The 24,495-nt window shown below is 37.2% G+C and overlaps 1 protein-coding gene across 2 annotated transcripts in view; it reads right to left on the bottom strand.

Annotated features, from left to right (window-relative positions):
• RNF13 (ring finger protein 13) overlaps window positions 1–24,495 on the bottom strand; it is a 182,015-nt gene that overhangs the window by 56,996 nt on the left and 100,524 nt on the right. For both annotated transcript variants that reach the window (XM_053599620.1, XM_053599621.1), the window contains one exon: window positions 23,121–23,226. In XM_053599620.1, the coding sequence (XP_053455595.1) occupies window positions 23,121–23,226 (106 nt within the window). The remainder of the gene's footprint in view (window positions 1–23,120; window positions 23,227–24,495) is intronic.

Here is a 24,495-nt window from a genome sequence, read left to right as displayed (position 1 = left end):
CTAAGAAAATGCCATGAAGGCTACGTTGAACAATTGGATGAGAATATTTCAGATTGTATATGAAACCAGCACATTGTACCCCTTGATTGCATTAATGTACACAGCTATGATTTAACAATGAAAAAAAAAGAAAGAAAACAGAGCTGCAGAATGTGCAGTATAAAAATATATAGTCAAGAAACCAAGTTATAACCAGGGGAGACCAGCCTCGGAGTTAAAACTTCCCAGGATAACTTATAGATTGACTACTGTTACCAAAAGGCATACAGTTGTTTAGAGGAAATTATCTGAGCGAAAAATCAAAAGTCTAGATTCCAGATCTGGCTCTGATACTTACTACCTGTATGACCTTTAACAAGTTGTTTTTATGTGTCATAAGTGTAGTGTTTTCATCTATAAAATGGGAACTTATTTTTAGACCGAGTCTCACTCTGTTGCCCAGCCTAGAGTGCAGTGGCATCATCCTAGCTCATAGCAACCCCTAACTCCTGGGTTCAAGCCATCCTCCTGTGGTAAGGAGGGTTCAAGCCAGCCTCCCGAGTGGTAAAATGTGTATTTTAATGATGACTGCCCTTCTCTGCCACCCAGGTCTCTTATAATAAATTTGCATTAAGAAGTTGATTTTGATAATCAAATGTAACAATCAATAGAATTAAGTAATTGATGGATATGTAAACTGAATCATTTATATTTTATAGGAGATTTTATATGCAGAAATAATTGAGAATTCTGTGTGTGTGATCATTGTAAAATCCATTCATTTAATTCAACAAATACAGTAGAGCCTCTGTAAGCTGCACTCAAGAGACTGTGTCAAATTGGTTAACATACAGGAATGGTTGACATAAAGAACTAGGCCTACTGTACTGATATGTACATGGGTGCATGTCTGATCCGTGAAAATCAGGTAAATTTAAGGAGGTGATCAATGTAAAGTGAATGATCACTTTGGAGGGTCTACTGCAATTATTTTGTAATTCCTCAAAGGCTAAAGCACAGGCTACACTTGGCAACTTGGAGATAAAGAAAACGATGTCCTTGTCCTCTAGAAGATGACAGTAAAGTGAAGGACATGGACAATGAAGTAATTTCAACACAGCATGAGAGATAATACTTGGGGAATAAACAAAATGGCATGGAAGCATAGATAATGTGGTAATTAATTCTAATTTTAATAAGAAGCAAGCTAAGAATAAATGTCCCAGAGTAGCTTGTGTAGGTCGACAATAATGCTTTACAATTGGATAACATAAATGCATACAGTGTTAATGTCATTCCTTAGTATCTTACTTCCAGGGCTAACATGAAAGAATAAATACTCAGTAGTTTTCCAGTTGATTCTGGCAGGTAGCAAGCCTTCATATCAATCGTCTTCTCATATTTACATTCTTTCTCATCTTTCTTGGTTTTCTTTTCTTTTTCTTTTCCTTTTCTCTTTTCTTTCCTTTTCTTTTTTTGAGCAGAGTCTCATTATGTTGCCCTCAGTAGAGTGCTGTCGCATCACAGCTCACAGCAACTTCAAATTCTTGGGATTAAGTGATTCTCTTGCCTCAGCCTCCCAAGTAGGTAGGATACGTTGAACAGTTTGATGAGAATATTTCAGATTGTATGAAACCAGCACATTGTACCCCTTGATTGCACTAATGTAAAAAAAAAATTATTCTTACACTAATAAAATTATCAAACATACACTTAGTAGTTACTGCAATTTTAGTTCTAGAAGTACAAGCGGCAGAGCTAAGATATTAATATAACAATTCCACTACAAATATTCATATATGCCAAATAAAATATAGAAAATATTTTAAACTATAAACTGCTGTGCTTATAAGAATAAAAGGGAAGTCACAGGACCAGAACCAAATACCAAAAGCCTAATCCAAAAAAAAATTGGACAAATTCAACTACATCAAAGGTAAGAATTTCTATCCTCAAAAGGTACTGTTTAAAAATAAAAGACAAGGGCGGCGCCTGTGGCTCAGTCGGTAAGGCGCCGGCCCCATATACCGAGGGTGGCGGGTTCAAACCCGGCCCCGGCCTAACTGCAACCAAAAAATAGCCGGGCGTTGTGGCGGGCGCCTGTAGTCCCAGCTACTTGGGAGGCTGAGGCAAGAGAATCGCTTAAGCCCAGGAGTTGGAGGTTGCTGTGAGCTGTGTGAGGCCACGGCACTCTACCGAGGGCCATAAAGTGAGACTCTGTCTCTACAAAAAAAAAAAATAAATAAATAAAAGACAAGCCACAGACTAGGAGAATATATTTGCAAATTGCATACATGGTAATAGGTTAGTATCCTGAATATATAAAGAAATCTCAAAATTTAATATTAAGAAAACAAGTACTCCACAGGGAAAAAAAAGAAAAGAAATGAACAACGTATTTGAAGATACGTCACATAAGATATATGAAAGCAAATAAGCACTGCTCAACATCAGTAGTCAACAGAAAAGCAAAAATTCAAATCGTAAATACAACTACTACACATCTGTTAGAATAATTAAAATTTAAAAGACTGACTACACTAAGCGTTAGCATTCAAGTGAGTATTCTCTTACAGTGGGACAATAAAAGGGTACAAACACTTTAGAAAAGAGTTTGCCAATTTATTATAAATTTAAACACACACTTTTCCTATGACCCAATCATTCCAATCACTCCTCAGTACAAATAAAAGTATTATATATTTCCATGCCACAAGTTGTATATGTCAGCTTTATTTGTAATAGCCTAAAACTAGAAACAACCCAAATGTCCATCAACAGGTTAATGGATAAACAAACTGTGGTACAGTCACACATTGGACTACTACCCAGCAATAAAAAGGAATGAATAATCAATACATTCACTAATATGTATGAATCTCAAAATAGTTGTGCTGAGAAAAAGAAGGTAGACACAAAAAAGTATATAATTTATGATTACATTTCTATCAAGTTGTAGAAAATACAAAGTAGTCTATAGTGATCAAAATTAGATTTGTGGTTGCCTGATGATAGAGGAGGGAGGACATGAAAAAAAATTGGAAGGGGTGAGAGGTAGGGTATACAAAAGAGCATTAGGAATATTTGGGGGTGAGAGGCGGAGCAACATGGCGGCCGAGTAACAGCTTCCTTGCATCTGGGCACCGGGAGTCTGGGGAAATATGACTCCAGGCATCTCTGGCTGGTGGGATCTGCCTATCATCACCCCTGCACGGATACAGGGAGTCAGCGAGAGACTTTTGGACCCCAAGAAGAGGACCCAAACAGTGGAAAACCGGCACGTGGTTGCGTGTTTTCAATCCATCTAAACCCGCCCGCAACTATAAGTTCACTAGCAGCGAGACTGCAAACCAGAAAGACCTTATCTGTGAACTGTTCCGGTGTCTTTGGACTTGGCACTCAGTTGAACTGCCTTGGGGAAAGCCTGAGCGGGAGTGCGGAGAACTTTGGCCATTGCCTGGGGCCCCAGTCTGAGCAGCTGAGCCAGACGGAGCTAATAGTGTTTGGCTATGGGTCACAGGGAGCCATTGTGAGCGATCTGCCCCAGCAAGCTCCACCCTCAAGGTCGCAGAGCTAGAATTGGGTGGAAGCTGGTAACCCAACAACCAAGTAGCCTAAGGGTGGGGTCTGAGCCGCCTTGCAGCCCTAACCCTCAGGGGCAGAGTGAGACCAGTTTTGGCACACTGGGTTAGTGGATAACCACTTCAGCAGTGATTCCAGAGACAAGCACATTCCTGGGAAAGCTTCTGCTCAGCAAGTGCACAAGTTCAAAGTGCCTTTGAAGTGGGCTGAAGAGAGATTTAGGGTGTCTACCTGCTGGGGTTTGAGAAATCAGCAGCCACCAGTCGTATCAGAACTGTGATTAACATCTCATACCCCAGAAGACCACGTGTTGCCCAGACAATATTGAATAACATATACATACTGCTTTGTTTTGGTTGTGTGTTTTTGTTTTTGTTTTTTTTTTTGCTTTGGTTGTTTCTTTTCTTTATTTTGATGTTGTTGATGTTGTTTTGTTTTTTCAGTTCAACCTTTTCAATACAGATCCTTTTTCTTTCTCAATTTTTCTAGTTTAATTATAATTTCCCATTGCTGCCTATTTCAATAATTAGAATTTCATTCTTGCTAGTGTTTCTACCGCTATTATTTGGTCTTCCACCCAATTTTATCCCGTAAAGTTTTCTGTTTGCTTGTTTTGGTCTGATTTATAGCATTTTTGTCTTTCCTCTCTACTTGGTAGAGGTGGGGTACTGTGTCTGATCAGGTTAGCAAAGAGCTACTGACCTCAAGGGAAACACCCAACTGGGCACCCCCAGAAGGTGGGGTTTTTTTAACGTTGTGTCAAAGTACCCTACTGTACACCTATATTGCTCTGTCTCCCTCTTTCTGTGCCTCTCTTCTTTTTGTCAATATTCCTTTTACCCACCCCCTCGCCTTTCTCTATTTTTCCTTGTTTTTCTTATCAATCGGTCCTCCTTTCTTTCATCCCTTTTTTGCTCTTCAACCTTCTCATCCTTCTCCACAGGCACGAGAATTTAAGAGCAAAAGGAAGTGAAAGGAAAATTAGGGCAAGGAAACAGATAAAAGAAATCACTCATGAGGAAGAATCAGCAGAAAACTCCAGGCAACATGAAGAACCAGTCCAGAACAACCCCGCCAAGAGATAATGAGGTAGCTACTGCACATGATTCCACCTATAAACAAATCTTAGGAATGACAGAAAAGGAATTTAGAATACACATGTTGAAAACAAGGAAAGAAATGATGGAAACAATGAAGGAAACTGCTAATAAAGTGGAAAATAACCAAAAGGAAATCCAAAAACAGAATCAAATCAGAGATGAACGATATGAAGAATATAAAAAGGATATAGCAGAGCTGAAGGAAATGAAACAGTCAATCAGGGAACTTAAAGATGCAATGGAAAGTATCAGCAACAGGTTAGACCATGCAGAAGAAAGAATTTCAGAGGTAGAAGACAAAGTTCTTGAGATAACTCAGATAGTAAAAGAGGCAGAAAAGAAGAGAGACAAAGCAGAACGTTCACTGTCAGAATTACGGGACTTTATGAAGCATTCCAACATACGAGTTGTAGGAATTCCAGAAGGGGAAGAAGAATGCCCCAGAGGAATGGAAGCCATACTAGAGAATATCATAAAAGAAAATTTCCCAAATATCACCAAAGATTCTGACACACTGCTTCAGAGGGATATCGGACCCCAGGTCGCCTCAACTCTAACGGAGCTTCTCCAAGACACATTGGGATGAACCTGTCCAAAGTCAAGAAAAAAGAAAAGATTCTACAACCTGCCAGGAGTAAGCGCCAGTTGACCTACAGGGGCGAATCCATCACAGTGACCGCAGACTTCTCTAATGAAACTTTTCAAGCAAGAAGACAATGGTCATCTACCTTTAATCTACTTAAACAGAACAATTTCCAGCCCAGAATTCTGTACCCTGCTAAGCTAAGCTTCAAAATTGACAGAGAAATCAAATCATTTACGGATATACAAACATTGAGGAAATTCGCCACAACAAGACCAGCTGTATCCTGTATATAGCTATACAGGAAATACTTCAACCTGTTCTGCACTGACCACCACAATGGAACAGCAGCAAAGTAAGAACTCAGAAATTAAAGGACAGAACCTAACCTCCACACTGATGCAAAAGATAAAACTAAGCAATAGACTCTCACCAAATAAGATGAATAGAATACTACCACACTTATCAATTATCTCAATAAATGTTAATGGCTTGAATTCCCCACTGAAGAGACATAGATTGGTTGACTGGATTAAAAAACACAAGCCATCCATTTGCTGTCTGCAAGAAACACACCTGGCTTCAAAAAACAAATTAAAGCTCCGAGTCAAGGGTTGGAAGACAATTTTTCAGGCAAATGGCATTCAGAAGAAAAGAAGAGTTCAATCTTATTTTCAGATACATGTGGATTTAAAGCAACTAAAGTCAAAAAAGGCAAAGATGGTCACTTTATATTGGTCAAGGGAAAACTACAACAAGAAGACATTTCAATTCTAAATATTTATGCACCCAATTTAAATGCTCCCAGATTCTTGAAACAGACTTTACTCAGTCTGAGCAATATGATATCTGATAATACCATAATAACAGGGGATTTAACACTCCTCTTACAGAGCTGGACAGATCCTCTAAACAGAAATTAAACAAAGATATAAGAGATTTAAATGAGACCCTACAACAACTGTGCTTGACAGACGCATATAGAACACTCCACCCCAAAGATAAAGAATATACATTCTTCTCATCACCCCATGGAACATTCTCCAAAATTGATCATATCCTGGGACACAAAACAAATATCAACAGAATCAAAAGAATTGAAATTTTACCTTGTATCTTCTCAGACCATAAGGCACTAAAGGTGGAACTCAACTCTAACAAAAATGCTCGACCCCACCCAAAGACATGGAAATTAAACAATCTTCTGTTGAATAACAGATGGGTGAAGGAAGAAATAAAACAGGAAATCATTAACTTCCTTGAGCATAACAACAATGAAGACACAAGCTACCAAAACCTGTGGGATACTGCAAAAGCAGTTTTGAGAGGAAAATTCATCGCTTTAGATGCCTACATTCGAAAAACAGAAAGAGAGCACATCAACAATCTCACAAGAGATCTTATGGAATTGGAAAAAGAAGAACAATCTAAAAGAACAATCTAAACTCAGTAGAAGAAAAGAAATATCCAAAATCAAATCAGAGATCAATGAAATTGAAAACAAAAGAATCATTCAGAAAATTAATGAAACAAGGAGTTGGTTTTTTGAAAAAATAAATAAAATAGATAAACCATTGGCCAGACTAATGAGGAATAGAAAAGTAAAATCTCTAGTAACCTCAATCAGAAATGATAAAGGGGAAATAACAACTGATCCCACAGAGATATAAGAGATCATCTCTGAATACTACCAGAAACTCTATGCCCAGAAATTTGACAATGTGAAGGAAATGGATCAATATTTGGAATCACACCCTCTCCCTAGACTCAGCCAGGAAGAAATAGAGCTCCTGAACAGACCAATTTTAAGCACCGAGATCAAAGAAACAATAAAAAATCTTCCAACCAAAAAATGCCCTGGTCCAGATGGCTTCACACCAGAATTCTATCAAAACTTCAAGGAAGAGCTTATTCCTGTACCGCAGAAATTATTCCAAAAAATTGAGGAAGAAGGAATCTTCTCCAACACATTCTATGAAGCAAACATCACCCTGATACCAAAACCAGGAAAAGACCCAAACAAAAAGGAGAATTTCAGACCAATCTCACTCATGAATATAGATGCAAAAATTTTCAACAAAATCCGGCCGGCTCCGGAGCTTTTCCCCCGAGCCACGGGCCAAGGAAGCTGAGCTGGCGCGGAGCGAGGAAAGCGGCTGCCTGCCGAGCGGAGGGTGTGCAGGATAGACACAGTGTATACAGAGTTCACATTCAGCACTGCCTGCAGTCCCGGGCATCCACTGGGGATTTTGGAATATACACCTCCTGGATAAGCAAGGACATCTGTATAATTACTCCTCCTCTTTAGAGTGAAAACTTCTTTAAGTTAATAAACGTATCCATGGAGAATACTGAAAACTCAGTGGATTCAAAATCTATTAAAAATTTGGAAACGTGAGATCTGGGCACCGTGAGTCTGGGGATATAGGACTCCAGTCATCTCTGGCTGGTGGAATCTGCCTATCATCACCCCTGAGAGGATACAGGGAGTCAGCGAGAGACTTCTGAACCCCAAGAGGAGGATTAAAACAGTGGAAAACCAGCAAGTAGCCGCGTGTGTTCAATCCGTCTAAACCCGCCCGCAACTTCCACAGGTACGAGAACTTAAAGAGCAAGAGGAAGTGAAAGGAAAATTAGGGGAAGGAAACAGATAAAAGAAATCACCCATGAGGAAGAATCAGCAGAAAACTCCAGGCAACATGAAGAACCAGTCCAGAACAACCCCGCCAAGGGACCATGAGGTAGCTACGGCAGAGGATTCCACCTATACAGAAATGTTAGGAATGACAGAAAGGGAATTTAGAATACACATGTTGAAAACAAGGAAAGAAATGATGGAAACAATGAAGGAAACTGCTAACAAAGTGGAAAATAACCAAAAGGAAATCCAAAAACAGAATCAAATCAGAGATGAACGATATGAAGAATATAAAAAGGATATAGCAGAGCTGAAGGAAATGAAACAGTCAATCAGGGAACTTAAAGATGCAATGGCAAGTATCAGCAACAGGTCAGACCATGCAGAAGAAAGAATTTCAGAGGTAGAAGACAAAGTTATTGAGATACTCAGATAGTAAAAGAGGCAGAAAAGAAGAGAGACAAAGCAGAACGTTCACTGTCAGAATTACGGGACTTTATGAAGCGTTCCAACATACGAGTTATAGCAATTCCAGAAGGGGAGGAAGAATGCCCCAGAGGAATGGAAGCCATACTAGAGAATATTATAAAAGAAAATTTCCCAAATATCACCTAAGATTCTGACACACTGCTTTCAGAGGGCTATCGGAACCCAGGTCGCCTCAACTTTAACCGAGCTTCTCCAAGACACATTGTGATGAACCTGTCCAAAGTCAAGACAAAAGAAAAGATTCTACAACCTGCCAGGAGTAAGCGCCAGTTGACCTACAGGGGCAAATCCATCACAGTGACCGCAGACTTCTCTAATGAAACTTTTCAAGCAAGAAGACAATGGTCATCTACCTTTAATCTACTTAAACAGAACAATTTCCAGCCCAGAATTCTGTACCCTGCTAAGCTAAGCTTCAAAATTGACGGAGAAATCAAATCATTTACGGATATACAAACATTGAGGAAATTCGCCACAACAAGACCAGCTCTACAGGAAATACTTCAACCTGTTCTGCACACTGACCACCACAATGGATCAGCAGCAAAGTAAGAACTCAGAAATTAAAGCACAGAACCAAACCTCCACACTGATGCAAAAGATAAAACTAAGCAATGGACTCTCACAAAATAAGATGAATAGAATACTACCACACTTATCAATTATCTCAATAAATGTTAATGGCTTGAATTCTCCACTGAAGAGATATAGATTGGTTGACTGGATGAAAAAACACAAGCCATCCATTTGCTGTCTGCAAAATTTTCAACAAAATCCTAGCGAACAGATTGCAGCTTATCATCAAAAAAGTCATTCATCATGATCAAGTAGGCTTCATCCCAGGGATACAAGGCTGGTTTAACATATGCAAGTTCATAAACGCTATCCACCATATTAACGGAGGCAAAAATAAAGATCACATGATCCTCTCAATAGATGCAGAAAAAGCATTTGATAAAATCCAGCATCCTTTTCTAATTAGAACACTGAAGAGTATAGGCATAGGTGGCACATTTCTAAAACTGATTGAAGCTATCTATGACAAACCCACAGCCAATATTTTACTGAATGTAGTAATACTCAAAGCTTTTCCTCTTAGAACTGGAACCAGACAAGGTTGTCCTCTGTCACCTTTACTATTCAACATGGTGCTGGAAGTTCTAGCCAATACAATTAGGCAAGACAAGGAAATAAAGGGAAACCAAATGGGAGCAGAGGAGGTCAAACTCTCCCTCTTTGCTGACGACAGATCTTATACTTAGAGAACCCCAAAGACTCGACCACAAGACTCCTAGAAGTCATCAAAAAATACAGTAATGTTTCTGGATATAAAATCAATGTCCACAACTCAGTAGCCTTTGTATACACCAATAACAGTCAAGATGAGAAGCTAATTAAGGACACAACTCTCTTCATCATAGTCTCAAAGAAAATGAAATACCTAGGAATATACCTAACGAAGGAGGTGAAGGACCTCTATAAAGAAAACTATGAAATCCTCAGAAAAGACATAGCAGAGGATATTAACAAATGGAAGAACATACCATGCTCATGGACGGGAAGAATCAACATTGTTAAAATGTCTCTACTTCCCAAAGCAATCTACCTATTCAATGCCATTCCTATCAAAATACCAACATCGTACTTTCAAGATTTGGAAAAAATGATTTCCATTTTGTTTGGAACCGTAAAAAACCCCGTATAGCTAAGGCAGTTCTTAGTAACAAGAATAAAGCCGGGGGCATCAGCATACCAGATTTTAGTCTATACTACAAAGCCATAGTGCTCACGACAGCATGGTACTGGCACAAAAACAGAGACATAGACACTTGGAATCGAATTGAAAACCAAGAAATGAAACTAACATCTTACAACCACCTAATCTTTGATAAACCAAACAAGAACATACCTTGGGGGAAAGACTCCCTATTCAATAAATGGTGTTGGGAGAACTGGATGTCTACATGTAAAAGACTGAAACTGGACCCACACCTTTCCCCACTCACAAAAATTGATTCAAGATGGATAAAGGACTAAAATTTAAGGCATGAAACAATAAAAATCCTGCAAGAAAGCATAGGAAAAACACTGGAAGATATTGGCCTGGGGAAAGACTTCATGAAGAAGACTGCCATGGCAATTGCAACAAAAACAAAAATAAACAAATGGGACTTCATTAAACTGAAAAGCTTCTGTACAGCTAAGGAGACAATAATCAAAGCAAAGAGACAACCTACACAATGGGAAAGGATATTTGCATATTTTCAATCAGACAAAAGCTTGATAACTAGGATCTATGGAGAACTCAAATTAATCCACATGTAAAAAGCCAGCAATCCCATATATCAATGGGCAAGAGACATGAATAGAACTTTCTCTAAAGATGACAGGCGAATGGCTAACAAACACATGAAAAAATGTTCATCATCTCTATATATTAGAGAAATGCAAATCAAAACAACCCTGAGATATCATCTAACCCCAGTGAGAATGGCCCATATCACAAAATCTCAAAACTGCAGATGCTGGCGTGGATGAGGAGAGAAGGGAACACTTTTACACTGCTGGTGGGACTGCAAACTAGTACAACCTTTCTGGAAGGAAGTATGGAGAAACCTCAAAGCACTCAACCTAGACCTCCCATTTGATCCTGCAATCCCATTACTGGGCATCTACCCAGAAGGAAAAAAATCCTTTTATCATAAGGACACTTGTACTAGACTGTTTATTGCAGCTCAATTTACAATCGCCAAAATGTGGAAACAGCCTAAATGCCCACCAACCCAGGAATGGATTAACAAGCTGTGGTATATGTATACCATGGAATACTATTCAGCCATTAAAAAAAATGGAGACTTTACATCCTTCGTATTAACCTGGATGGAAGTGGAAGACATTATGCTTAGTAAAGCATCACAAGAATGGAGAAGCATGAATCCTACGTACTCAATTTTGATATGAGAACAATTAATGACAATTAAGGTTATGGGGGGGGAAGCAGAAAGAGGGACGGAGGGAGGGGGGTGGGGCCTTGGTGTGTGTCACACTTTATGGGGGCAAGACATGATTGTAAGAGGGACTTTACCTAACAATTGTAATCAGTGTAACTGGCTTATTGTACCCTCAATGAATCCCCAATAATAAAAAAATAAAATAAAATAAAATAAAATAAAAAGGAATATTTGGGGGGTATCAGTATTCCACTATCTTGATTGTGGTGGTTATACCTATATCAAAACTTATCAAAGTATATAATTTTGATATGTATAAGTTATATGTCAATCAAATCTCAATAAATTTTTTAAGTTTAATAGTAACCACTAAAAAAAAAACCCAAAAATGTAACATAAGCTTTCAAATCAATAGGAGATAGAGGGAGAAAGTAAAAGTCAAATAATCCAAATTTACATTGGAAAAAAAAACATAATAAAAAGTTAACAAAAAAAACTAAACTAAATATATGTGACCACAATAAATGGAAAGGAATTAAATTCACCAGTGTTTTAAAGGAGTATATCATACTGTATAAGAAAAAATTCAAACCATATAATATTTATAAGGAAGAAGATTAAAACTGAATAATGACATAGATGACAAAATAAAAACAAAAAATAAAAGAGCGAGTTAAAGATACACCATGAAGGGGGGAGCAGAAAGAGGGACGGAGGGAGGGGGGGTGGGGCCTTGGTGTGTGTCACACTTTATGGGGGCAAGACATGATTGCAAGAGGGACTTTACCTAATAATTGCAATCAGTGTAACCTGGCTTATTGTACCCTCAATGAATCCCCAACAATAAAAAAAAAAGAAAAGATACACCATGAAAATACTAAACAAACAAAAACTGACATATCAAGTAAAATATAATTTAAAGCAAAAAGCAATATTAGGAGAGAGAATTACACAATGATAAAAAGGACACTTCACCTCAAAAATAACAAATTTATGGGAGAAATATACAAATTCACGAGTTCAGCAACTTATAGTTGAAGCAGACAAAAAAATTAGGAGACTATAAACTTATGCTATTCAACATGGTAGCCCTCGGGTACATGTGACGTAAATATAGTTAGTCTGAATGGAGATGCACTGTAAGTACAAAACACAGAACAGATGACAAAGATTTAATATGAAAAGAATGTAAAACTATCATTTATAATTATCTTAATTAAATATTGAAGTCCATTTTTGACTTATTGGGTTAACAAATATAGTATTAAAATTAATCTCACTAGTTTCTTTTTATCTTTTTAAAAATCTGGCCACCAGAAAATTTTAAATTACAATAAAATGTGACTCACAATATTGTTCTAAGTGGAATCAGTATTTTCCTTTGTGACTAGCTTATTTCAGTCAGCATAATGCCTTCAAGTTTCATGTTGTAGCATATGTCAGAATTTCCTTCCTTTATAGTGCTGTTTTGTAGTATATAAATACCACAGTTTATTTATCCATTCATCTGTCAATGCTCATTTGAGTTGCTTCCATCTGTGGCTATTATGAATAATGCTACTAATGACCACTGTTGTACAAATACCTGTTCATGTCTTTGCTTTGAATTTATTTTGGTATATACCTGAAGGTAGAAGTGCTAGATCATATGATAATTCTATGTTTCAATCTTTGAAGAATTGCCATACTGCTGTCTGTAGTAGCTGCTCCATTTTACATTCCTACCAAGAGTGCTCATTGGTCATGGGATTGCCTAGTTTTTTGTTTTGTTTCTTTTCTTTCTTTCTTTCTTTTTTATTTTTTGAGACAGAGTTTCACTTTGTTGCCCTGGGTAGAGTACTGCAAAGTCATAGCTCACAGCAACCTCAAACTCCTGGGCTCAAGCGATTCACTTGCCTCAGCCTCCCTAGCAGCTGAAACTACAAGCGCCCACCAGACTTGGCTATTTTTTTTTTTTTTTAGAGCTGGGGTCTCTTGCTCAGGCTGGTCTTGAACACGTGAGCTCAATTTATAAGCTCAGCCTCCCAGAGTGCTGGGATTATAGGCATGAGCCACCAAACCTGGCCAGGACTGCCTAGTTTTAATGTCAAGATTATTCTGGCCTCATAAAACTAAAGTTTTCTCTTATATGGATATTCAGGTTGCTAATATTCTAAGATTTTTGTATCTGTTCCAACTATAAAATTACTTTATATTAGAAAATTTAATAATCCAAAAATGTAAAGACAAAATCTACACATCATAATCAGGCAGGATTTATTCCAGGAATACAAAGATTTTTTAAAACTACAAAACAAATTAATGTAACCCAATATAATGACATTGGTCTCAGACAGAAAAACCAAAAATCATCACAAGAGTTAGAATATATTAGTAATTTGGAACCCATTTAAAAAAAATTAGCAAATAAAAAATCTGGTTGCTTTACTTCCAATCCTTATACTGCTTGTTTTTCTTGTTTTACCATAACACAATTTTATTTTATTTTATTTATTTTATTTTATTTTTTTAACAAACATTTTTTTTTTTTATTGTTGAGGATTCATTGAGGGTAGAATAAGCCAGGTTACACTGATTGCAATTGTTAGGTAAAGTCCCTCTTGCAATCATGTCTTGCCCCCATAAAGTGTGAAACACACCATGGCCCAACCCCCATCCCTCCTTCCCTCTTTCTGTTTCCCCCCCCATAACCATAACTGTCATTAATTGTCCTCATATCAAAATTGAGTACATAGGATTCATGCTTCTCCATTCTTGTGATGCTTTACTAAGAATAATGTCTTCCACGTCCATCCAGGTTAATACAAAGGATGTAAAGTCTCCATTTTTTTTAATGGCTGAATAGTATTCCATGGTATACATATACCACAGCTTGTTAATCCATTCCTGGGTTGGTGGGCATTTAGGCTGTTTCCACATTTTGGCGATTGTAAATTGAGCTGCAATAAACAGTCTAGTAAAAGTGTCCTTATGATAAAAGGATTTTTTTCCTTCTGGGTAGATGCCCAGTAATGGGATTGCAGGATCGAATGGGAGGTCTAGGTTGAGTGCTTTGAGGTTTCTCCATACTTCCTTCCAGAAAGGTTGTACTAGTTTGCAGTCCCACCAGCAGTGTAAAAGTGTTCCCTTCTCTCCTCATCCACGCCAGCATCGGCAGTTTTGAGATTTTGTGATGTGGGCCATTCTCACTGGGGTTAGATGATATCTCAGGGTTGTTTTGATTTGCACTTCTCTAATATATAGAGATGATGAACATTTTTCCATGTGTTTGTTAGTCATTCATCTGTCGTCTTTAGAGAAAGTTCTATTCATGTCTCTTGCCCATTGATATAAGGGATTGTTGGCTTTTTTCATGTGGATTAATTTGAGTTCTCTATAGATCCTAGTTATCAAACTTTTGTCTGATTGAAAATATGCAAATATCCTTTCCCATTGTGTAGGTTGTCTCTTTGCTTTGGTTATTGTCTCCTTAGCTGTACAGAAGCTTTTCAGTTTAATGAAGTCCCATTTGTTTATTTTTGTTGTTGTTGCAATTGCCATGGCAGTCTTCTTCATGAAGTCTTTCCCCAGGTCAATATCTTCCAGTGTTTTTCCTATGCTTTCTTCAAGGATTTTTATTGTTTCATGCCTTAAGTTTAAGTCCTTTATCCATCTTGAATCAATTTTTGTGAGTGGGGAAAGGTGTGGGTCCAGTTTCAGTCTTTTACATGTAGACATCCAGTTCTCCCAACACCATTTATTGAATAGGGAGTCTTTCCCCCAAGGTATGTTCTTGTTTGGTTTATCAAAGATTAGGTGGTTGTAGAATGTTAGTTTCATTTCTTGGTTTTCAATTCGATTCCAAGTGTCTATGTCTCTGTTTTTGTGCCAGTACCATGCTGTCTTGAGCACTATGGCTTTGTAGTACAGACTAAAATCTGGTATGCTGATGCCCCCAGCTTTATTTTTGTTACAGAGAACTGCCTTAGCTATACAGGGCTTTTTCCGGTTCCATACAAAACGCAGAATCATATTTTTCCAAATCTTGAAAGTACGATGTTGGTATTTTGATAGGAATGGCATTGAATAGGTAGATTGCTTTGGGAAGTATAGACATTTTAACAATGTTGATTCTTCCCGTCCATGAGCATGGTATGTTCTTCCATTTGTTAATATCCTCTGATATTTCCTTTCTGAGGATTTCATAGTTTTCTTTATAGAGGTCCTTCACCTCCTTCGTTAGGTATATTCCTAGGTACTTCATTTTCTTTGAGACTATGGTGAAGGGAGTTGTGTCCTTAATTAGCTTCTCATCTTGACTGTTATTGGTGTACACAAAGGCTACTGACTTGTGGACATTGATTTTATATCCTGAAACATTACTGTATTTTTTGATGACTTCTAGGAGTCTTGTGATCGAGTCTTTGGGGTTCTCTAAGTATAAGATCATGTCGTCAGCAAAGAGGGAGAGTTTGACCTCCTCTGCTCCCATTTGGATTCCCTTTATTTCCTTGTCTTGCCTAATTGTATTGGCTAGAACTTCCAGCACTACGTTGAATAGTAAAGGTGACAGAGGACAACCTTGTCTGGTTCCAGTTCTAAGAGGAAAAGCTTTCAGTTTTACTCCATTCAGTAAAATATTGGCTGTGGGTTTGTCATAGATAGCTTCAATCAGTTTTAGAAATGTGCCACCTATGCCTATACTCTTCAATGTTCTAATTAGAAAAGGATGCTGGATTTTATCAAATGCTTTTTCTGCATCTATTGAGAGGATCATGTGATCTTTATTTTTGCCTCTGTTAAAATGGTGGATAACGTTTATAGACTTGCGTATGTTAAACCAGCCTTGCATCCCTGGGATGAAGCCTACTTGATCATGATGAATGACTTTTTTGATGATAAGCTGTAATCTATTGGCTAGGATTTTGTTGAGAATTTTTGCGTCTATGTTCATGAGTGAGATTGGTCTGAAATTCTCCTTTTTGGTTGGGTATTTTCCTGGTTTTGGTATCAGGGTGATGTTTGCTTCATAGAATGTGTTGGGGAAGATTCCTTCTTCCTCAATTTTTTGGAATAATTTCTGCAGTACAGGGATAAGCTCTTCCTTGAAGGTTTGATAGAATTCTGGTGTGAAGCCATCTGGACCAGGGCATTTTTTGGTTGGAAGATTTTTTATTGTTTCTTTGATCTCAGTGCTTGAAATTGTTCTGTTCAGGAGCTCTATTTCTTCCTGGCTGAGTCTAGGGAGAAGGTGTGAATCCAAATATTGATCCATTTCTTTCACATTGTCAAATTTCTGGGCATAGAGTTTCTGGTAGTATTCAGAGATGATCTCTTGTATCTCTGTGGGATCAGTTGTTATTTCCCCTTTATCATTTCTGATTGAGGTTACTAGAGATTTTACTTTTCTATTCCTCGGTAGTCTGGCCAATGGTTTATCTATTTTATTTATTTTTTCAAAAAACCAACACCTTGTTTCATTAATTTTCTGAATGATTCTTTTGTTTTCAATTTCATTGATCTCTGATTTGATTTTAGATATTTCTTTTCTTCTACTGAGTTTAGGCTTAGATTGTTCTTCTTTTTCCAATTCCATAAGATCTCTTGTGTGATTGTTGATGTGCTCTCTTTCTGTTTTTCGAATGTAGGTATCTAAAGCGATGAATTTTCCTCTCAAAACTGCTTTTGCAGTATCCCACAGGTTTTGGTAGCTTGTGTCTTCATTGTTGTTATGCTCAAGGAAGTTAATGATTTCCTGTTTTATTTCTTCCTTCACCCATCTGTTATTCAACAGAAGATTGTTTAATTTCCATGCCTTTGTGTGGGGTCGAGCATTTTTGTTAGAGTTGAGTTCCACCTTTAGTGCCTTATGGTCTGAGAAGATACAAGGTAAAATTTCAATTCTTTTGATTCTGTTAATAATTGTTTTGTGTCCCAGGATATGATCAATTTTGGAGAATGTTCCATGGGGTGATGAGAAGAACGTATATTCCTTATCTTTGGGATGGAGTGTTCTATATGCGTCTATCAAGCACAGTTGTTCTAGGGTCTCATTTAAGTCTCTTATATCCTTGTTTAATTTCTGTTTAGAGGATCTGTCTAGCTCTGTAAGAGGAGTGTTAAGGTCCCCTGTTATTATGGTATTATCAGATATCATATTGCTCAGACTAAGATCTGTTTCAAGAATCTGGGAGCATTTAAATTGGGTGCATAGATATTTAGAATTGAAATGTCTTCTTGTTGTATTTTTCCCTTGACCAATATAAAGTGACCATCTTTGTCTTTTTTGACTTTAGTTGCTTTAAATCCAAGTGTATCTGAAAATAAGATTGCAACTCCTCTTTTCTTCTGAATTCCATTTGCCTGAAAAATTGTCTTCCAACCCTTGACTCGGAGCTTTAATTTGTCTTTTGAAGCCACGTGTGTTTCTTGCAGACAGCAAATGGATGGCTTGTGTTTTTTAATCCAGTCAACTAATCTATGTCTCTTCAGTGGGGAATTCAAGCCATTAACATTTATTGAGATAATTAATAGGTGTGGTAGTATTCTATTCGTCTTATTTGGTGAGAGTCCATTGCTTAGATTTATCTTTTGCATCAGTGTGGAGGTTTGGTTCTGTCCTTTAATTTCTGAGTTCTTACTTTGCTGCTGATCCATTGTGGTGGTCAGTGTGCAGAACAGGTTGAAGTATTTCCTGTAGAGCTGGTCTTGTTGTGGCGAATTTCCTCAATGTTTCTATATCCGTAAATGATTTGATTTCTCCATCAATTTTGAAGCTTAGCTTAGCAGGGTACAGAATTCTGGGCTGGAAATTGTTCTGTTTAAGTAGATTAAAGGTAGATGACCATTGTCTTCTTGCTTGGAAAGTTTCATTAGAGAAGTCTGCGGTCACTCTGATGGATTTGCCCCTGTAGGTGAACTGGTGCTTACTCCTGGAAGCTTCCAGAATCTTTTCTTTTTTCTTGACTTTGGACAGGTTCATCACAATGTGTCTTGGAGAAGCTCAGTTAGAGTTGAGGTGACCTGGGGTCCGATAGCCCTCTGAAAACAGTGTGTCAGAACCTTTGGTGAAATTTGGGAAATTTTCTTTTATAATATTCTCTAGTATGGCTTCCATTCCTCTGGAGCATTCTTCTTCCCCTTCTGGAATTCCTATAACTCGTATGTTGGAACGCTTCATAAAGTCCCATAATTCTGACAGTGAACGTTCTGCTCTCTCTCTCTTCTTTTCTGCCTCTTTTACTATCTGAGTTATCGCAAAAACTTTGTCTTCTACCTCTGAAATTCTTTCTTCTGCATGGTCTAACCTGTTGCTGATACTTTCCATTGCATCTTTAAGTTCCCTGATTGACTGTTTCATTTCCTTCAGCTCTGCTATATCCTTTTTATATTCTTCATATCGTTCATCTCTGATTTGATTCTGTTTTTGGATTTCCTTTTGGTTATTTTCCACTTTATTAGCAGTTTCCTTCATTGTTTCCATCATTTCTTTCATTGTTTTCAACATGTATATTCTAAATTCCCTTTCTGTCATTCCTAACATTTCTGTATAGGTGGAATCCTCTGCAGTAGCTACCTCATGGTCCCTTGGCGGGGTTGTTCTGGACTGGTTCTTCATGTTGCCTGGAGTTTTCTGCTGATTCTTCCTCATGGGTGATTTCTTTTATCTGTTTCCTTGCCCTAATTTTCCTTTCACTTCCTCTTGCTCTTTAAGTTCTCGTGCCTGTGGACTAAGGGTTCCACGACCAGAAGGGTGAGAAGGTTGAAGAGCAAAAAAGGGATGAAAGAAAGGAGGACCGAGTGATAAGGAAAAAAAAAAGAAAAACAGAGAAAGAAGAGTGGGTGGGTAAAAGGAATATTGACAAAAAGACGAGAGGCACAGAAAGAGGGAGACAGAGCAATATAGGTGTACAGTAGGGTACTTTGATAGAACCTTAAAAAAAAAAACCACCTTCTCGGGGTGCCCAGTTGGGTGGTTCCCTTGAGGTCAGCAGCTCTTTGCTAACCTGATCAGACACAGTACCCCACCTCCACCAAGTAGAGAGGAAAGACAAAAATGCTATAAATCAAACCAAAACAAGCAAACAGAAAACTTTACGGGATAAAACTGGGTGGAAAAACCAAATAATAGCGGTAGAAACACTAACAAAAATGAAGTTCTAATTATTGAAATAGGCAGCAATGGGAAATTATAATTAAACTAGAAAAATTGAGAAAGAGAAAGGATCTGTATGGAAAAGGTTGAACTTAAAAAACAAAACAACAATTCACAACATCAAAATAAACAACAAAAAAACAACCGAACCAAAAAAAAAACAAAAAAAACCACAACCAAAAACAAAGCAGTATGTATATGTTGTTGAATATTGTCTGGGCAACACGTGGTCTTCTGGGGTATGAGATGTTAATCACAGTTCTGATACGACTGGAGGCTGCTAGTTTCTCAAACCCCAGCAGGTAGACACCCTAAATCTCTCTTCAGCCCACTTAAAAGGCACTTTGAACTTGTTCACTTACTGAGCAGAAGCTTTCTCAGGGAAGTGCTTGTCGCTGGAATCACTGCTGAAGTGGCTATGCACTTACCCTGTGTGTCAAAACTGGTCTCCCTCTGTCCCCGAGGGTTAGGGCTGCAAGGCGGCTCAGACCCCGCCCTTAGGCTACTTGGTCGCTGGGTTACCAGCTCCCACCCAATTCCAGCTCTGCGACCCTGAGGGCGGAGCTTGCCGGGGCAGATCGCTCACAATGGCTGCCTGTGACCCAGAGCCAAACACTATTAGCTCCGTCTGGCTCAGCGGCTCTGAGTGGGGCCCTAGACAAAGGCCAAAGTTCTCCGCACTCCCGCTCAGGCTCTCCCTAAGGCAGTTCAGCTGAGTGCCAAGTCCAAAGACACCAAAACAGTTCACAGGTAAGGCCTTTCTGGTTTGCAGTCTCGCTGCTACTGAACTTACAGTTGCGGGCGGGTTTAGACGGATTGAACACACGCGACCACTTGCCGGTTTTCCACTGTTTTAGTCCTCCTCTTGGGGTCCAGAAGTCTCTCACTGACTCCCTGTATCCTCTCAGGGGTGATGATAGGCAGATCCCACCAGCCAGAGATGCCTGGAGTCCTATATCCCCAGACTCACGGTGCCCAGATGCAAGGAAGCTGTTACTCGGCCGCCATCTTGCTCCGCCTCCCATAACACAATTTTAAATAGGAAGTACAAGAGATATCCATTTTCTATTTTTGAATTATACTACAGTATTTCACCACTTAATGTTTATTCTAAGTTGTTTAGTCTATAGTCTTTATAGCTTAAGGATATTTACTTTTCTTAGTTTGCCAAGAGCATTTTTTGTTCGTTGTTTGGTTTTCTAATTTATTCTAGATTTCCTTGCTTCTACACTGAAAACCTAACAAAATCAAAAACTACAAATTAAACAAATGTATAGATATATAATCATTATAGTAAATATAAAGACAAATAATGTCCAGTGCCCAAATCTTGGTTTGTAAATGCAATTGTCCAATAAAAGGAACCGGGGCTCCTTGAAAAAATGTCTGATTCTAGAGCTAGGACAAGAAAAATAAATGATGAGTCTGAAGTACCTTAAAGTATCAAATGGTAGCAAAGAAATACTTAAATACAAAAGGATAGGGTCAAGTCAAAGGGAAAAGAAAACATAGCCTGACAAGAGTTCCCATTGGCCAAAGTTCATATGATTGAAGAAACAAAAATAATATAGTATTGGATTATAACCCAAGTATAAAGTAAATATACACAAGTGCATACTAATATAAATGACTGAATAAATAAATAAATGCTCAGAAGATAAAAACATCTTCCTTATAGAAGAATTTTAAATAACAGATGTAAAGAATACACACACCCCTCCAGGTGGTGTAGCTTAATTCCTGCAGTTCTCCACGTTAAGAGTAGGTGATTCTTGGTGTCTCACTCCCAAAGAAAGAATAGAGTAGGAAAAGGAAAAATTATTAACTTTACAGTGGGGACACTCAGCAAACACTACCTTAACCAAGGATGGATGGTTAACAGCATCACTGATGTTCTGCAGATACCATATATACCCTAATGTGATATGATGAGAATGGTACTTCACCTCTGTGATAGCCCAGTCTATAAGAAAAAGATCAGATTAAAGGACCTTGTACAGGATACCAGGACCTTGCCAGTACTCCTCAAGCTTGATTGTGGGCACAATAAACAAAGACACACTAAGAAACTGTGATAGATCAGAGGAGACTGGGAAAACCTTTCAACAAAATGTGGTGCCCAGGACTAGATAATGAAATAGAAAGCTAAATCCAAACAAAGTTGTGGAGTTTGGTTAATAATAATGTACCACTGTCAGTTTCTTAGTGTAGGCAAAAGTTCCATGATTATTTAAATGTTAAAAATAGGTAAACTAGGCAAGACACGATTGTAAGAGGGTCTTTACCTGTAAACTGAAAAAAAAAAAAATAGGGAAACTAGATGAAGGATATATAGGAACTCTCTTCTTTGCTACTTTCCTGTAAATCTAATATTATTCCAAAATTAAAAGTTTATTTTAAAAAATCAAGAACATTCTTATGCAACATATCCTAATAATAACCAATTTGAAAATACTATATAATTTCAAAAATCCCTTTCATTATATCAAGAAACCTACTACTATATAAGTCTAACAAAAATCATGTAAAATATTTACAGGAGAAAAATTTTATTAAAATTTTTCAGATACTTAAATAAAAATTTTAAAAATACTATAGCATCATGGGAAGACTGAACATTTTAAAGATAGCATCAAATCTTTAAAGTAATCTATGTATTCAATACTATAATAAGCTCATTGAAGGTTAATATAAATATTCTTTATGATAAAAATGTTAAAATAGTGGGATTGTATTATATATTTGCAAATCTATTTTAACATCTGTCTAAATAAAATACAAAGGGATTTTCATATCTTCTTCTGCCTTCAAATGTTTTGATATTACATATGATGTAGCCTCTAGAAACCTCCATTACAAACCCCTAAGAGTATGATAATGACAGATGCAATAATATCTTAGGTATATTGTGAAAATAATTTTGGCCTTGCAGACCTGCTGAAAGTCCCGGGACCATACTTTGGTAAGTACTGTTTCGAAGAAACAACATTTCATTCCCCCTTAACCTAAAGCTTCATATTACTTTTTAAAGTTTAATATAAAATTTTTCAAACATACAGAAAAATTGAAAGAATTAAATAATAAATACCCCTATATATACCACCTGGATTCTACGATCAACATTTTACTATACTTTTTATCACATGTCTATCCATCCCTCTATCTACCCATCAATGCATCTTACTTCTTCTCTCTTAAGTTTTTATGATGCATTTCAAAGTATGTTGAGGATATTAGTATAGATCTCCCAGAATACTTCAGCATGCATATCACTACTTAGAGCTCAGTATTTTTTTACAGTTCTTTTGTTTTTGTTTGAGGTAAAAACTTACATACAATACAGTGCACAAAAAAGTGTATAATTTTATGGATTCAGACAAATGCTATGTATTTGTGCAACCAAATTTCTATCACGATACAGAACACAACTCTTGCCCCAGAAAGTTCCCTCATACCCTTTTAAGTAATTCTCTTATCCTCCATCCTAATGCCTCTAGAGGCAATCGCCATTTTGATTTTTTCCTACTCAGATTATCTTTGTCTTCATAAAAATGAATTCTTACAATACATACTCTTTTATGTAAGGGTTCTCTCACTCAATACAACATTTTTTAGATTCATCCATACAATTTTTAAAAAAATTATTAAAAGTTAATTTACCTACCATGAAAATAACTATCAAGATGAGACAGATGCCCACTATGATAAGGAAGGGGATCAGATAGTACTCCAGAGGAAGACTAAATTCTGGAACTAAGATAACATGGCCCCTAGAAGAAAATAAAAATAATTGATAAATAGTTAAGAGTTGTTAAATTATGATGTAATAATTAAAAATAAGGAAAATTATTTTATAAAACATATGGACAATACAATTCGATCCACTATATACATATCATTTTCTGACATATGACTTCCAACAATTTAAGAAATCCTTTTTACACATCTTTAAGTCTATTTTAGGTATTTTTCAAAATCACTTGCCTATAAATTAAAAGCACCCCTTAGTTGAGGAAAGGAAATTGGCCAATCAATACTTACTGTGTCTTAGAGAGAGATGTTTACTTACTGAATTTAATAACTTGGGTAAAAGTTATATTTTATATGCAAAATTCAGCATAAATAACAATGACAGTACATGGGTATCATGTCAGCAAGAATGCATACCTCAGCCAAATCACTGTTCACTAGTTCTTCCTGTGGAAAATCTCTAGAGCCACTACTGATAAAAAGAATACTCATTCGTCCCTCTCTGCTGTACATGTACCTGTTATACTAGGCACAGTGGACATAGCCACTATACCCTACATTCATCTGTGAGATATGGAATAAGGAACTAATTAAGGAATTCACAATAATAGTTGCTTCCTTTATATTTCTCACCTTCTCACTGCCTGACTAAAACAAACTACAGAAATGTGTATGCTATGAGGACGAGGAGTAGGAAATGCTATACATCTTAATATCCCTTTGTTGATCATTAGCCATGTTATTAATTACTGTGATATTATACGAATTGACAAGGATTCATTAAATAAAACTATGATCAGAATAAGTGCATTATTTGTGTTGCATCAGCAAATTTTATATGAGATCAAACCCATGCATTAAAAACCTCTCTAGTCTAGGGAAGAGTCTAGTCTAGGGAAGAGTCTATGTTCAGCAATATGACTCATCTTTCCACTGGGTCCACTGTGCTACTAGACTATTGTGCGGCCAGCAAAGCTACTCTGTTATCCACTGGTGGGTGGTTTTTTTAGATAGTGAAGCCATGTACTTCATAACAAAGGTTTAATACAAAAAAAAATTCTCAGTATAAAGGGAAATAAAAATAGATTTCCTCTTTCTTCTCATACAGAGGTGCTCAGGACACCATACTACTTAAGACAAATAACATGAAACCGAATGATTTATATTCTAAAGCTGTTTTTAAATCTTCATGCTATTATTTATTATCCTCACATATAGGGATCTAAATTAAGCTTCAACCAAAACAAAACACAGAAAATATAATACTTGGAATCTCCCCCTAACTAAAC

This window comes from Nycticebus coucang, chromosome 8 (genome assembly GCF_027406575.1).
Source record: "Nycticebus coucang isolate mNycCou1 chromosome 8, mNycCou1.pri, whole genome shotgun sequence".
Taxonomy (NCBI): Eukaryota; Metazoa; Chordata; class Mammalia; order Primates; family Lorisidae; genus Nycticebus; species Nycticebus coucang.
This window is presented reverse-complemented; position numbering and strand designations above follow the sequence as displayed.